This window comes from Pelodiscus sinensis, chromosome 7 (assembly GCF_052426305.1).
Source record: "Pelodiscus sinensis isolate ZL-2025 chromosome 7, ASM5242630v1, whole genome shotgun sequence".
Classification (NCBI taxonomy): domain Eukaryota; kingdom Metazoa; phylum Chordata; order Testudines; family Trionychidae; genus Pelodiscus; species Pelodiscus sinensis.
The window spans coordinates 30,533,946-30,548,877 of NC_143058.1; the positions used below are offsets into that span (position 1 = coordinate 30,533,946).

The window sequence follows — 14,932 nt, forward strand, 5'->3', positions numbered from 1 at the left end:
TGCTCTCTTCATAGGAGTCAACAACGTTGAGTTTGTGAGCATTTCTCACTAAGTTACCCAACTCCCTTAATCTCTCTTGAAAATCCAGTCAATTTGTAATTTGGAGAATATATAATCTGAATGGAGGCTTCAAATAGAATGCAGACTCTCCAAGAGCTTGCAACAACATTATTGGCCTCCGAAAAGTCCAAGAACTATAGAACTTGGCTCCATTAGCACTTTCTTCCACCAGTGGTCTAGATCTAGTGCAGCTCTACCATTGCTATCTAGCCACAGAGACAAAAGACTGCTCCATCTAATTTTTGTCAGGATCTAGACCAAGTTAGTCAATGGGTAGGTGGTGGGCTAACTCCGCATTACCAAATACTTTAGAATGGACTTCAAAATCTTCTCCCTCTACCAATCACTTAAATGTTTTTATTTTCTCTGGAGCCCAGACACGGACCTTGACCAAAAAATGTGGACCCCCCCAAAAAAAAAATCTACTCTTATTCCAGACAAAAAACCCAACAATAGTGTTTAAGCATGTTTATAATTGTAACATGAGCCATAAAGATTATGGCCCCGAAACTCAAATGTTTTGCTACTTTCCTTAAAAATCAGAGTATTTCACTTTTATTTTTGGGATTTGGTTTTGATGATAATCATTAAAATACAGTTTTTAAATAGGAATGTGGTATTTACACAAAATCATGTGCAGAATTACTAAGCTATACAGACCTCCCAAAACACGCACTAACAATTTTAAATCTTTGAGGACGGTTAAAGTCTATTTATTATATGCCAAAATCATTCTAAATAAATCCTTAGGATTTCATACATTAGCAAGCTATTTTTTAATTAGTTGTATATTTTATGTGGATCTGTAAGCTACTATATTGTACTCAGCCAAAATTTAAAAGACTCCAAACCCACAGACAAACAAAAAGAAACCAAGAAAGCTTACAGAATCTTTTCCAGGGCGTTTTTTAGGTGGAGGAGATTTGTGCTTTGATTCAGATCTTTGTCTAGGTCTATCCTTTTCATTCTCTCTCTCTTTTTCTTTTTTATCCTTTTCTCGTTCAGTATCAGATTCTGGTGAATCCTACGAAAATAAAATGAACAAATGGGAAAAAATACTTAGTTTCAGAATATTAACTTTATTAATTTTATTAACACTTTGTGTAATGTACACAGTGAGTTCACATATCCCAGTACAACTGAGCTCTGCAAAGCTCCATTATTAAGTTACGTTTAAGCAAACTGGTTTATTTAACATGTTCTTGTTTAGAACTGACTAGCAAAATTTCATTAACATGGCAGAAGGAAACAAATACAGACAAATGCATACAGAAATGATTTCAAAAGATAGCAACAACTAAAATTGGCAGAGCAAAACATAACCTATTTTTGTACTTTTTAATTATATCTACCAAACATTAGGTCACACTAGATGTTAAGAGCACTGAGTAGAGCCCTGCAGTGAGACTGGGTCCTGTGGGTGCCAAAAGACCCACACAAGGCTCTACTGGACTATTTTTTACCAGTTAGGTATTTATGCAAAAGTCATCTATCCAATACGATTTTTGCAAAGGGGTGATGGCATATTTCTTGGAATGACTGCACAGCAACACCTTTGTAGCTAGCTGTGGAAGAAGTCATGTCTGCACACACTTGGTGTTGTGGCAATATTAATTATGCCAAATTATTAATTGTTTTATTATTTAAATCTAAATAAATACAACTGAAATGTTAAAACAACATTCCTTTCATACTGGCCCCTGGGCCCACCCGTGGAAGTTAGCACATAATATAATTCTGGTGATTCAGCAGCAGTCAGATTAAGTCATACTCATAAGGCTCCTCATTTGCAGTCCATGCCTGGGATAGTTTAAGGCAGGTGCCTATGGCCATTTCTGAACCCACTAAAGCCCCATCTCTGAAAGAAGCCCCAGGGCAGAAACCCCTACCAGATCACCATGAACTGAGAGTACCATGGGGAGAAGCCCAAGCTCTCACTAGAGCAGATGAAGGATGGACATCCCGAGCGTGGGGTGGAGAGGCACAGGGGCAGATGTGCCCAGGTGAGGAAGCCCTCATCTACAGCAGGAGGGAATGGGGCCAGAGGCCAACTTCCTGCCAGGAGTGAAAGCCCCCTGCTAGCAGAAGCCACTGCAGGAGGAAAACCTGAGCTCCTCACCTGACCCTGGAGCTGTGGCAGTAGCCAAGTGTTAGGAGAGGGGACAGTGTTCCCTATCACTTGTGTGGCTACCCAGGAAAAATTCAAATGCTGCCCAGCTGATTAGCAGACAGCCCACAGGCACTCAAAGCTGACAGCTTGTGTTCCCATCAGCACATGCCCTGGTGCACATCATAAAATTTATTCTGCACATGGACAGGAAACATTAGAGGGAACACTGGAGGGCGGTGAGAAAGGTAGACAGAAACAGAGCCCAGCTCCTGGGCTGCTGCAGCATACAAGTGATGATGTATCACTGTCATGCAGGGAAAGACAACTCCCTTCCTTCTCCTCAGTACGGTCAGAATAGCAGTTAGGAGCAGCAGGGGATATGAGATTTTATAGCAGAGGGCTAATTTCCAGATTGGTGACACATTTTTCAGAGCTGTGAAATTGGTAGGTCTTCATTAGAGAAATGGTTTACTTTAAAGAGTGTGTTTGGAGAAAAGAACGTTTACTTACCTGTAACTGTTGTTCCTCGAGATGTGTTGCTCATGTCCATTCGAAGTAAGTGTGCACACTGCGTGCACCACGTCTTCCGGAGCGTTTTCCCTAGCGGTACCCGTACCGCCGGCAGGGCGCCCCCGCCATGGTGGGGCATAAGTACCCCTGCCGGCGCTGCCCCACCTCAGTTCCTTCTTGCCGGATATTCCGACGAAGGGGAGGTAGGGTGGGAGTCGAATGGACATGAGCAACACATCTCGAAGAACAACAGTTACAGGTAAGTAACCGTTCTTTTCTTCGAGTGGTTGCTCATGTCCATTCGAAGTAGGTGACTACCAAGCTAACCCCAAGGAGGAGGGGTCGGAACAGTCATAGCACCAGAGTCATAAAGGAAGGTGAATAACAGATTTATTTGAACCAATAAACAGTGACAAGTCACCAACCCAGAACAAAGACAACCAGATCTATATATTTACATCACAGATTTGAGGACTGCAGAGCCCATCCTTGCATCCTCCCTGGCCTGTTGAGGTAGCGCATAATGTGTTGCAAACGTGTGGAGGGAAGACCAGGTGGCTGCCCTGTAAATGTCTGTGATAGGTACTTGGTCACCAAAGGCTACTGAGGACACCTGTGCCCTGGTAGAGTGTGCCTTCACCCTGGGTGGGGTTTTACCAGTCAGTTGATAACACTCTGCTATACATTACACCACCCATCTGGATAACCTTTGCGTAGAAATATTTCCCTTATCCCCAAATGCAACGAACAATTGTTGGGATTTACGGAAGGGCTTGGTTCGGTCAATATAAAAAGCCAGCGCTCGCTTGGCATCCAGGGAATGTAGAACACGCTCCTTAGGGGATGCGTGAGGTTTAGGGAAGAACACCAGTAAATAAATCTCCTGAGATAGGAGAAACCACTTTCGGGAGGAAGGTTGGATGAGGCCGTAGCCTTACGTTATGTGAAAAAACAAGGTAGGGCGGCTCTATAGTCAGCGCCCTTAACTCTGATACCCTTCTAACAGATGTAATGGCTACTATGAAAGGTGCTTCAATGAGCATGTAGCCAGAGGCTCGAAAGGAGGGGACATGAGCCTGTGAAGGACCAGGTTGAGGTTCCAGGCAGGGTATGGAGCCCTCACTGAGGGGTACAATTTCTCCAACCCAGTACGAAACCTTTTAACCACCTGGTTAGAAAAAAGAGAGGTTCCTGCCATACCAACATGGAAGGCGGAGAGAGATGCCACATGGACTTTAATAGAGGAAAAGGACAGGCCAGAAGAACGGAGTTGAAAGAGATAGTCGAGAATAGTTGGAATAGGGGCCGAGGACAGTTGTACTCCTCTCCAGGATGCCCAAGACGAGAAGCGCCACCACTTGGCAGCGTACTACTGTCTAGTAGAGGGCTTCCTGCTGCTAAGGAGCACCATCTGTACCTGTCGGGAATATTCCCTTTCTGGTTGGTTCAACCACGGATAAACCAGGCCGTTAGATGAAGACCGGAGATCCGGGTGAACCATTACCCCCGTCCTAAGGTTGGATTAGCAGATCCCGAACTGGAGGGAGTGCTATAGGGTCTTGGGTCAGCATGTCCACCAGGTTGGGATGGGGAACCAGAACTGCCTGGGCCACGAGGATGATCAAGGACCTGAAAGTTCTTGCTCTGGTCAAAACCCTGGAAACTAGTGGAAATGGGGGAAAAGCATAGAGAATGCCCTTTGGCCACACGGTCATCAGGGCACCCCCCAGGGAATATTCCCCCAGCCCCAGCAGGGAACAGTAGTTCCTGCACTTCGCATTGCGTGCCGAGGCAAACAGGTCTAGGTGGGGATAGCCCAACCTGTGGAAAACCTGGCTGAGGACAGAGTCCTTGAGCGACCACTCATGGGCTCCAAAGGATCTGCTCAGTGTGTCTGCAAGTAGGTTTTTGCACCCGGGGAGGTACTCCGCCTGAGGCGTGATATTGTGGGTGACACACAGATGCCATAGATGCAGGGCCTCCTTGCATAGGGGTGGCGAACGCGCCCCACCCTGCTTGTTGAGGTAGAAAACCGCTGCAGTGTTGTCCATACGTACCAGGATGGAGCGGTGGGAGAGCCTCGGCAGAAATGCTTCGCAGGCCCTCCTCACCGCCCACAGTTGCCGGATGTTGATGTGTAGAGACTGTTCGGAAGGGGACCAGAAGCCCTGAGTTCTGTGGCACCCGAGGTGTGCACCCCATCCCAGGTCGGACGCATCGGTGACTAGTGTCAGTGAGGGGGGAGGGACGTTGAAGGGAACCCCGCTGCGCACCACGGATTCCTGGGTTCACCAGAGTAGGGAGTCCACAATGTCCGGGGGCACTGTGACTATGGAGTCCCATAGACCCTTGGACTGGCAGAAGGCCTTCGCCAACCACGCCTGCAGAGGTCTCATCCTCATCCTGGCATGCCGCACCGTGTAAGTGCATGCCGCCATATGTCCCAGGGGCCTGGAGCAGACCCGAGGAGTCATGATGGGGAACCGGGTTAGTTCTGAAATCAGCTCCACTATGGAGAGGAACCTGCTGTGGGGCAGGAATGCTCTTGCCACCTTCGCATTGAGGAGGGCTCTCACAAACTCTATGCTCTGGGAGGGGGTCAGGGATGACTTCTTGATATTTATCATGAGCCCTAACCTGAGGAAGAGAGCTCTTATGAGTGGTACGTGAGCTTCTACCTGCTCATACGAGCGACCTCGGATTAGCCAATCGTCGAGGTACGGGAACGCGTGTACCCCTCGATTGCGCAGAAAGGCGGCAACCACAGCCATACGTTTTGTGAATACCCTTTGTGCAGTACATAACCCAAGGGGAGTACCGTGAACTGAAAATGATAACGGCCCACCATAAACCGGAGGAACCTCCCGTGACCGGGCCTGATAGCCACATGGAAGTAGGCGTCCTTTAGATCGAGAGTCGCGTACCAGTCGCCCATTTGTAGCACTGGGATGACCGAGGCTAAAGTCACCATTCTGAACTTGTGTTTTACCACCGCCTTGTTTAAGTATGGAAGGTCCAGGATAGGACAAACTCCCCCTTTTGGTTTTGGGACGACAAAATAACACGAGTAGAACCCCTTGCCCCGCAGATGCGAGGGAACCCTTTCTATTGCTCCTTTTTCGAGGAGTGCTCCCACTTCCTGAAATAGGATGTGTTCGTGAAGGGTGTCCCTTATTCGGGACAGGGTAGGGGGTTTTGAAGGTGGTGGGCCCAGGAACGGGATAGAACAGCCCGTATGTACAATGTTCAGGACCCAGGCATCTGATGTTATTCGGGCCCATGCCTGGGCAAAACGGGAAAGCCGGGCCCCAAACGGGGGGCCAGAGTGGCAGACTGGTATGGGACTCTCGACACCACGTCAAAATTGAGGCTTGCCCTGATTGGAAGGGCCGTGGGGACCTGCCCTCTGGGAATCTGACCTGGGGCGATGACGTCGACCCCTAGGCTCTTGAGGGTGCGCAGCCACCCCGGCACCTCCACCAGAGGCCCAGGAGCGGCGCCTCCAGAAATCCCCACGGGGGACCTAGGGCTGCGCTCTACCCTGCTGCCTATACGGCAGTTGTCGCTGCTGCGTGGCTGGCGTATGTATGCCTAAGGACTTCAAAGTTGACCTAGTGTCCTTTAGGGTATGGAGCCTGGAATCTGTGTGCTCCGAAAACAAGGCCTTCCCTTCAAAGGGCAAGTCCTGTATGGTATGCTGCACGTCCGAGGGAATCCCCAAGACGTGGAGCCACACTCCACGGCGCATAACAATACCCGGCGCCATAGTGCGGGCTGCCGAGTCCACGGTGTCCAAAGCCGCTTGGAGGGCAGTTCGAGTAATGACTTTACCCTCGGAAGCCATAGCTGCAAACTCCTGGCGGTCCTCTATCGGGAGTCGGTCGCTAAATTTTTCGACCACCTGCCAGGTGTTGAAAGAATACCTGCTCAACATTGCCTGTTGGTTAGCGATACGGAGCTGCAGAACACCCGTAGCGTAGACCTTGCGGCCCAACAGGTCCAGCTTCTTAGGCTCCCTTGCCTTCAGCGAAGGCCCAGGCTGGGGAAGCCTTTCTTTTTGGGCCACGGCCTGTACGACCAATGATCCCGGGATGGGCCGGGAGTAAAGAAATTCGTGACCCAACTGCGGGACGAAATAACGCCTCTCTACCCCTTTTTGGGTAGGAGTCAGAGTTGCTGGCGTTTGCCACAGGGCATTAGTAATTTTTGACACAGTTTTATTGAGCAGTAGAGCAAAGCGCGCAGGGGTGTCCTCAGTGAGGATGTCTACCATTGGATCGGTATCCTCAATTATGGGCTCAACCGGGACAGCCAGGTTGGAAGCCATGCGCCGCAGGAGGTCCTGATGTGCTCTGGCATCCATTGATGGTAGCCCAGGCGCTGGGTCTGCCAGTGCCTCATCGGGGGAGGATGACGACGACAACTCTTGAATCAACAGGGGAGCGGTCGTGACCAACTGAGGAGCCGGTTGAACGGTCTGAGCTTCCGGAGAGCCTGTCTCCGGTAGCGGTGGCTGTGGTGCCACAGGATCCTGTTGCAGCACTCGAAGGGGGGAGGGGGGGCGCCCTAGACAGGGACGCAGAGGGGAGGGAACGGTGCCCCGAAGCCTCCCACCCCATAGATGGTGGTGGTTGTCCCTGCCACTGATGGTAGGCCAAGGGAGTCCAAAAGGGCCACTTCGGATGAGGGGGCCACATCTGCTGGTTGTGGCCCCTCCGGTGCCTGGATCTGGACCTGTGGGACGAGGAAGCTCCCGAAGACCCTGACCGCACCGACACCGCGTCCGAATCCGAGGAGTAATCTGACTCAGGCCAGGGGGGGGCTGACGAGGAATACAGTGCAAACTTGGCCATTGACTCCAGCTTGCCCGCGTGGGCGCGGCGAGGACGTGCCGTCTGAGGTACCCGGGGACCCATGTCCGGTGCCGTAAGGGCCGCTGATAACTGCGGCACTGGGAGACCCAGACCCGGTGCGGCGAACTCCGCTGAAGCAGTCAACTGTGGTACCGGGGTGCCCAGGCCCGGTGCCGGCTGCCCCGTCAGAAACTGTGGCACCGGGGTTCCCAAGCCCAGTGCCATTTGTAGCACCGAGGTGCTCAGGCTCGGTGCCAGCTGCACCATTTGTGGCACCGGGGTGCCTAGGCCCGGTGCCGAGTGCGTCGCCAGTAACTGCGGCACTAAAGTGCTCAGGCTCCGTGTTGGTTGCGATGCCTGGAGTTGCGGCACCAGGGTGCCTAAGCCCGGTGCCGGGTGCGTCGCGTGCAGCTGCGGCACTGGGGTGCCCAGGTCCAGTGCTGGTTGCGCCGACTGAAGCTGCAACACCGGGGTGCTCAGGCCCGGTGCCAATTGTGTGGCCAGCAGGTACGGCACCGAGGTGCTCAGGCTCGATGCCGACTGAGTCATGCCCGACTGAAATGGTACCGGGGTAGACCACTGGGTCGATGCCAGTGCCGATGATGGCACGGAGACGGACGCCGACTCCGGGAGGCCACATGGCCACGGGGATATAGCCCCGGTACGGCCAAGTGGGGCTCTGGCAACTTGGAGAGCAACGACCTGCCATGGCTCGATGCTCCCTGAGAATGACGATTCGGCATCGTGAAGGGTACCATAGTAGAAGCGGGAGCCGACCCCACCGGGGTTGGTCCCGACACATAAGCCACTGTAGCATGCCAACCCTGGCCATTCATGGGCGACGGTGGTGCCCTCCGAGCTTGCACCGGGGGCGACCTCGACCCGTCTGAGTCAACCGACGACGGCGGGGAGGTTGTAAGACTTATTAGGTCCTGCGCCACTTCAAAGGTGTCCGGTGTAGACGGGTGATGAGAGGGCAGGCAACCAGTGCTCACTAGACCCCCTCGGTGCCAACGGTGCACCAGAGGGGAAACACGCACCGGTGAGCTGCCGGTGCGGTGTCCAGCCGACGTCAGCTTCTTAGACGGAGACCTGCCCTGGGACTTCTTCACCTTCTTAGATGGTGGAGAGTGAGACCGGTGCCGGGATCTTGACGTCGATGCCCGGTGCCGGTGTGTGGCCTCGCGCGTAGAGGCCAGTGCGTTGTGCACCGCAGGCTGGTCCGGCGGTGCCGGTTGAAGCGCCATCTCCATGAGGAGAAGCTTTAAGCGGGAAACTTTCTTTCCTCGTACGAGGCTTGAAAGACTTGCAGATTTTGCAGGCAATGAGCCTCACCCAGACACTTAAGGCAGCTGTCATGTGGGTCACCCCTGGGCATAAACTTCCGGCAGTCAGAGCACGCCTTGAAGCCTTGCAGCCCTGGCATTCCTTACCCCCAAGGGGGGAAGGAACAAAAAACCTAACTAACTAACTACATAACTATTTACAATGTGAGAAACAGGAACCATTAACTATCTAAGCCTAACAGCTAGAGAGAGAGCGAGAGAGACGCTCCAACGACCGACAAGGCGATAAGAAGGAACTGAGGTGGGGCAGCGCCGGCAGGGGTACTTATGCCCTGCCATGGCGGCGCCACTCCAGGGGGCGCCCCGCCGGCGCTACGGGTACAGCTAGGGAAAACGCTCCGGAAGACGTGGTGCATGCGGCGCGCACACCTACTTCGAATGGACATGAGCAACCACTTGAAGAACAGTTATTAGTAAGCTACTACAATATCGTTCTATGAAACCAGAGAGAGGAGTAAGATACAGAGCTGATTACAAGTACCGTCAAAGATTCAGTGGAAAACATAATCATTTAGTATTCACTGGCTAGCACTAGAATAAAGCTTACTTACAGACTTGTGTCTCCTCTTTTTGTTTTTCTTCTTGTGTTTTTTTGACTTCTTGTAACTTCTCTCTACAATACATGGTAAAGTAAGTAAGTGCCAACAAAACATTAAGACACAACACTATCATGACAAAACTTGGTTTTACCAGAGGAAATACCTTACCAGATTCTGCACTGGAAGAACGATCAGAAACTGATCTAGATTCTGAGCGTTGCCTCTTCTTCTTTGAATGGCTATCATCATCATCAGATTCTGAGCCCTTTGAATAGAATAGTTTGAGTTCAATATTAGTCTTGCAAGACGCAGTGTTGCAAACATTTTTCATGTATTGTTCTAAGAAAGGTCTTACCGAACGGGAGCGAGACCGTTTTCTGTGATGCTTTTTAGACTTTTTAGAATGTTTCTTGTTCTTTGAATGATGATGTTGACACTCGTGCTACAGTATAAAATAATCCAAACAATAATTGTTGTAAAGGATGTAATGTAACATCTGTTTGCAACCTAATATACATTACATTAAAAAAAATTAAATATAAAGAACTGCCATTAGCACAACGTTAAAGTTGTAAATTCAAGTATTAAAAAAAAGTTGGAATCACTTAGCACTTTGAGGATGGGATGACCAAAAACAACTTAAGTTTTCCATTATGCATGTTTAGTCTTGCATTTTTTTTAAAAACATTACTAATTTTAATGCCTTTCTTCCAAATTTGGCCAAGCTCATAAAAACCTACTTTATGCCAAATTTGAAGTTTCAAAATTATTGTTTTTAAAATCTCAATCAAATTTTAATATAACAAGGTGCAGTTTACATTAAAAGCTACATTAGCCTGATTAGTCACCTGTAGCTCGGGCAGACATATTTGAAGGGGTTACCCACAAACTTCCTAAAAATATTCGTGTACGTACATACGCATGCACTCTCACAGTAAATTTTAGCCCAAAAGGTAATTTTTTCAGAATGTTGTGTATGAAGAGGGAGTTAAATGAAAACTGCTCAATCTCAAATAAACAATAAAACACATGCAAAGAGCTTAACCATAATACACTTCACTACTTTCAGACTCCGGCTTCACAAAATAAGATATCAGTACATTTTTTGAAAGCTTTTTTCTTACCAAAAATGCTACAAAAATTTTAAAAATTACCTCTAGCACATGTATGAAGTCTTTAAAGATTCTTTTTCTTTCAGATTCTAAAGTGATGTCTTCAAATGCTGGTTCCTTCACAAATCTATCTCTGATCTATACGAAAAGGAATAATTCAATGTAATATTACTACAAAAACTCACTCTAAGTTTAACAATTATGCAACACAAACATGAGTTCATAAATAGAAAAATATATTTTACTGCTACGGAGTGAGTTTACCCTTATGCTTCACTAAGTTCATGTATACAATGTGTTCCACACTTCCAAATGTCCAAAGATTAAGATTGTTACATTCAGATACCCAGGGCTCAACAAATCCACTCGCCTGCTCGCCCATGGCAAGTAGATTTTACCAGCTGGCGAGTGCAGGGGTGGTCTGGCCCGGTGGGCCGTTGTGACAGGCTGGCCAAAGCCCACACTACGGGTGGCGCGGCCCCATCCAATCCGCCGGCTGGTGGAGGAGCAGAGCACCGCCGGGAAGGGGGAAGTGTGGCGATTCTCAGCGCCGTGCTGCCTGTGTTCAGCTCCAGCGTGAGGAGGTGGGGTGTGAGCCAGAGGGCGGGATGCCGGCAGACGCCAGGATGCTGGCGTGACATGGTGTCCTGACAGCACAGCTGGCGACCGCCGGATTCAAAAAGGTTCCGGCAACCCCGCAAAGTGGAAGGCAGAATCCAGGTAGGGGAGGGGCTGAGGCTGTGCTGAAGGGCAGGGAAGGGGAAAAATATGGGGAAGGGGCTTGTGCTGAGGGTAGGGGAGGAAGTGAGGAGAAGAAGAAGAAGAAAAAGAAAGGGGAAGGCACTAAGGGACAGGGGTGCAGGAGAGACAAACGCCAGGAGGCCAGGTGCAGACAATGAGGAAAAGGGAAGGAGGGGAGGTGTCAGTGAGAGGGGGGGACAGGGTGATGCTGGGAGAATACAGGGTTAAGGGCATTGGAGGCTAAAGGGAGGAGGGGGAGGTGCTAGGAGAAGGCTTGAAAGAAGGGGTGAGCATGAGGAAGACGGGGATGGAGCAAGGCATGTGCGAGGCCACAGGGGTATGAGGGGAACGGGCAGAAGGTGGTGAGGGGGTGGGTATCAGGGAAAAACAGGGCGGCAGGGGCAGTGAGGGAAGGGGGAGGCACCAGGAGAGTGCAGGTGCCAGGGGATTCTGGGGGTGAAGCAGAAGAGCAGAAACCTGCGGGGGGGGGGGAGGGGAAGGACAGGGCAGGTGTGTAGAGGGAGACGTTAGGAGAAGGGATGAGGAGGGGTAGCTCATCATCAGAGTGGGGCTACTGGAGGAGTGGGCACAGGGGGGAGAGAAGGGAGGGTCTCAGGAAGGCTGAGGGCACTGAGAAGGGCAGAAGTCGGACAGCAGAGGAGAGTGAGGGGTTGGGGGGCAGCAGGCACCAGGGGAGCTGATGGAGAAAGTAGAGGAGACATGGCAGCAGAGGGAAAAGATAGAGGTTTATAAGATAAGTTATTCATAAATATCACCCAAATTATTAATGAATATTAGTAATTACTGTTCTTATTCTTATTAGGAATTTATGCCATTAAAAAAAACACAGGGGGGAGGGGGGCAACGGGTCCCTTTTGTGTCTGGTGAGGAGGGTTTTCCATAATTTGTCGAGCCCTGCAGATACCTACCTATGTTTCTTCTATAAGGTTTAGACCAGTGGTCACCAACCAGTAGATCAGGATCTACTGGTAAAGTCTGAAGCCTCTAACAGGTGATCCTGACTGGTTTAACAAGGAAGCTATCAAGTACTGGTACTTCAGTTGCCCCTCCACACATTGTCTGCCACTCCTGCCCTCTGCCTTAAGCTGCCCCCCGGGAGCTTCCTGTTTGCTGTGCAGGTGTGAGATAGAAAAGAGAGGGGTGCTGATGTCAGGGTGTCCCTTCCCCCCCCCCCACTTCTGTAGCCGATCTCCACGCAGAGATGGATATTGAAGGAACTTAGCAATGCAACTCTGTCACACACTGTGGCTGCGTCTAGACTGGCAAGTTTTTCCGCAAAAGCAGCTGCTTTTGCAGAAAAACTTGCCAGCTGTCTACACTGGCCGCTTGAATTTCCACAAGAACACTGATGATCTCATGTAAGATTGTCAGTGTTCTTGCGGAAATACTATGCTGCTCCCATTCAGGCAAAAGCCCTCTTGCGCAAGAGGGCCAGTGTAGACAACGCGGTATTGTTTTGCACAAAAAAGCCCCCATCGCAAAAATGGCAATCGGGGCTTTCTTGCGCAAAACCGCGTCTAGATTATCACAGACGCTTTTCCGCAAAAAGTGCCTTTGCGGAAAAGCGTCCGTGCCAATCTAGACGCTCTTTTCCGCAAATGCTTTTAACGGAAAAGTTTTCCGTTAAAAGCATTTGCGAAAAATCATGCCAGTCTAGACATAGCCATTGTGTGTGTGTGTGTGTGTCATTCTCAAACTGTCCTTCACTTTCATCTCCCAACCCAACACACATATGGGAGGTGGTTGTTACTTCTTTTACTACTTGCAAAGTGGGTTATTTTGGTGTTTGACTGGTCTGTGCATTTCATAATTTTCATTTCTCCTTCACGCTTAAATTTAATTCTTTGAATAGTGAGTTCTAAAATGTCTGACATGTTGTGGCTGGAGTAATTATTCCTATGGTAATTGGTGCTCCTGCTAAGAGGCTGGCATGTCCCTTCAGCCCGAGAGGGGCAGAGCAGGGGGTTTCCACATGCTGTCATGGCCTGCAGACATCACTCCTGCAGCTCCTATTGATCAACAATAGGGAACCGTGGCCAGTACAAGCTGTGGGCTCAGTGCCGGTAGATGAGGGGCAGCACATGGCACCATGGAGCCATTGCTGTACATGCCAGCTGCTTTCAGGAGTGGTGCAGGGCCAGCGCAGGAGTAAGCCTGCCTTAACCCCACTCCTCCATCACCCAGAAGCCATCTCAGTTAAACGGAGCTCAGCTAGAGTCTGCTTCCTGAACCTGACTCAGCCCTCAACCTCTTCCTATATCCAACCTCCTGCCCCAGATAAGAGTCCCCCTGCACCCAAACTCCTTCCCAGAGCTCAACCCCAATCCCCTTCCTCCCCCCCCGGCTAAGCTCCCAGAGCCCCTCCCACTCTCCAAACTCCTTGGCTCAAGACCAGAGTCTGCACCCCAATCCCCTACCCCAGCCGGGTGAAAGTGAGTGAGGGTGGGGGAGGAATGAGCAGGGTGAGCAGGAATGAGCAGGGTGAGGCCTCGGAGAAGGGGTGGAGCCTAAGAGAAGGGACAAGAAGGAAATGGGGCAAAGGTGTTTGAGTTTAAGGTAGATATATTGTACTTAAATTGAAAAAGTGAGCTTGTGGCTCAAAAGGTTGGAGACTACTGGTTTAGACTCATTCTTTGTAAATGGCTACCTGTCAGTGAATATCTTTAACAGTTCAATTCTGCTATGGTTAAAATAGTGCTCTGACTCCACTTAAAACTTAAGCACACACATACACATATGCACAAAGTCAGCTGAACACCTTAAAACAGTTAATACTGTTTTCCTACATTTTCTTTACAGACATTCCATGTGCGAAACAGCAGCTTTCTTCTTTTAGTCTTGCTATTATAGTCAACAATTTAACAAGTTATGATTTGTAACATCACTATTAACTTAAAACACTTATACAGCAGATTGTGATTTCACTGCATGAATCCAGATGTGAAGGACAAAGAAACTTTACCTAAAGTGACAAATATATTAATTATAGAAGAACAATGGACAGCAGAGGAAAAGCAATGATATTAAATGATGTTTTAAGGAAAATATTTTGAAGTTTTCCATATTCTTGCAATGTAGCCAAAATGTAGCTTTATGTAATCTCATGTGCCTCAGTGTATCCTGCCAGCCACCCTTTCTGAAAGCAGAAAGGAGCTTTACTTTACCATTGGTAAAGGTGCACCAGCCAGAATAGTGTCCTGAATCTGATTTCAAGGCAGGAATAAGTTTTAAAATTAGTACTGTGAAGTAAGTAAAACGCAATGATAGTTCTTCTTAAAATTGTAACTTGATGTCCCTGTTCAAATATACATATTGCTCCTGTGTAACAAAGAAATCGATCCTGTTTAGTGTGAATGAAGAATGTGTTACAAAATAAGAGGGAAGGCCGTCACCAGAGCACATGTTCTAGGGAGAAGCTGAGGACAGACATAAAAGCACATGGAGATTGCTGTACTCCCCTATCAAGATGGTGAATGGAGAGCAGATTGACAACTGTAAGAGATAAGGCAAGTACCTATCAATTGGGACAAGATAGCTATGGTATGAGAATAACTGAAGAAAACAAGCACTCATCAAACAGCAATTGATTACAACATAATGGCGTGAAACTTACTGTTCCAAGGAAGGAAAGCTGCTATAA

At 49.2% G+C, this 14,932-nt stretch overlaps 1 protein-coding gene across 8 annotated transcripts in view; it reads right to left on the reverse strand.

Moving 5' to 3' along the window:
• PRPF40A (pre-mRNA processing factor 40A) overlaps positions 1-14,932 on the reverse strand; it is a 57,706-nt gene that overhangs the window by 5,069 nt on the left and 37,705 nt on the right. For all 8 annotated transcript variants that reach the window (XM_075933408.2, XM_075933407.2, XM_075933409.2 and 5 more), the window contains 5 exons: positions 10,573-10,668; positions 9,774-9,860; positions 9,587-9,683; positions 9,431-9,492; positions 947-1,084 (listed from right to left, as the gene is read on the reverse strand). In XM_075933408.2, the coding sequence (XP_075789523.2) occupies positions 947-1,084; positions 9,431-9,492; positions 9,587-9,683; positions 9,774-9,860; positions 10,573-10,668 (480 nt within the window). The remainder of the gene's footprint in view (positions 1-946; positions 1,085-9,430; positions 9,493-9,586; positions 9,684-9,773; positions 9,861-10,572; positions 10,669-14,932) is intronic.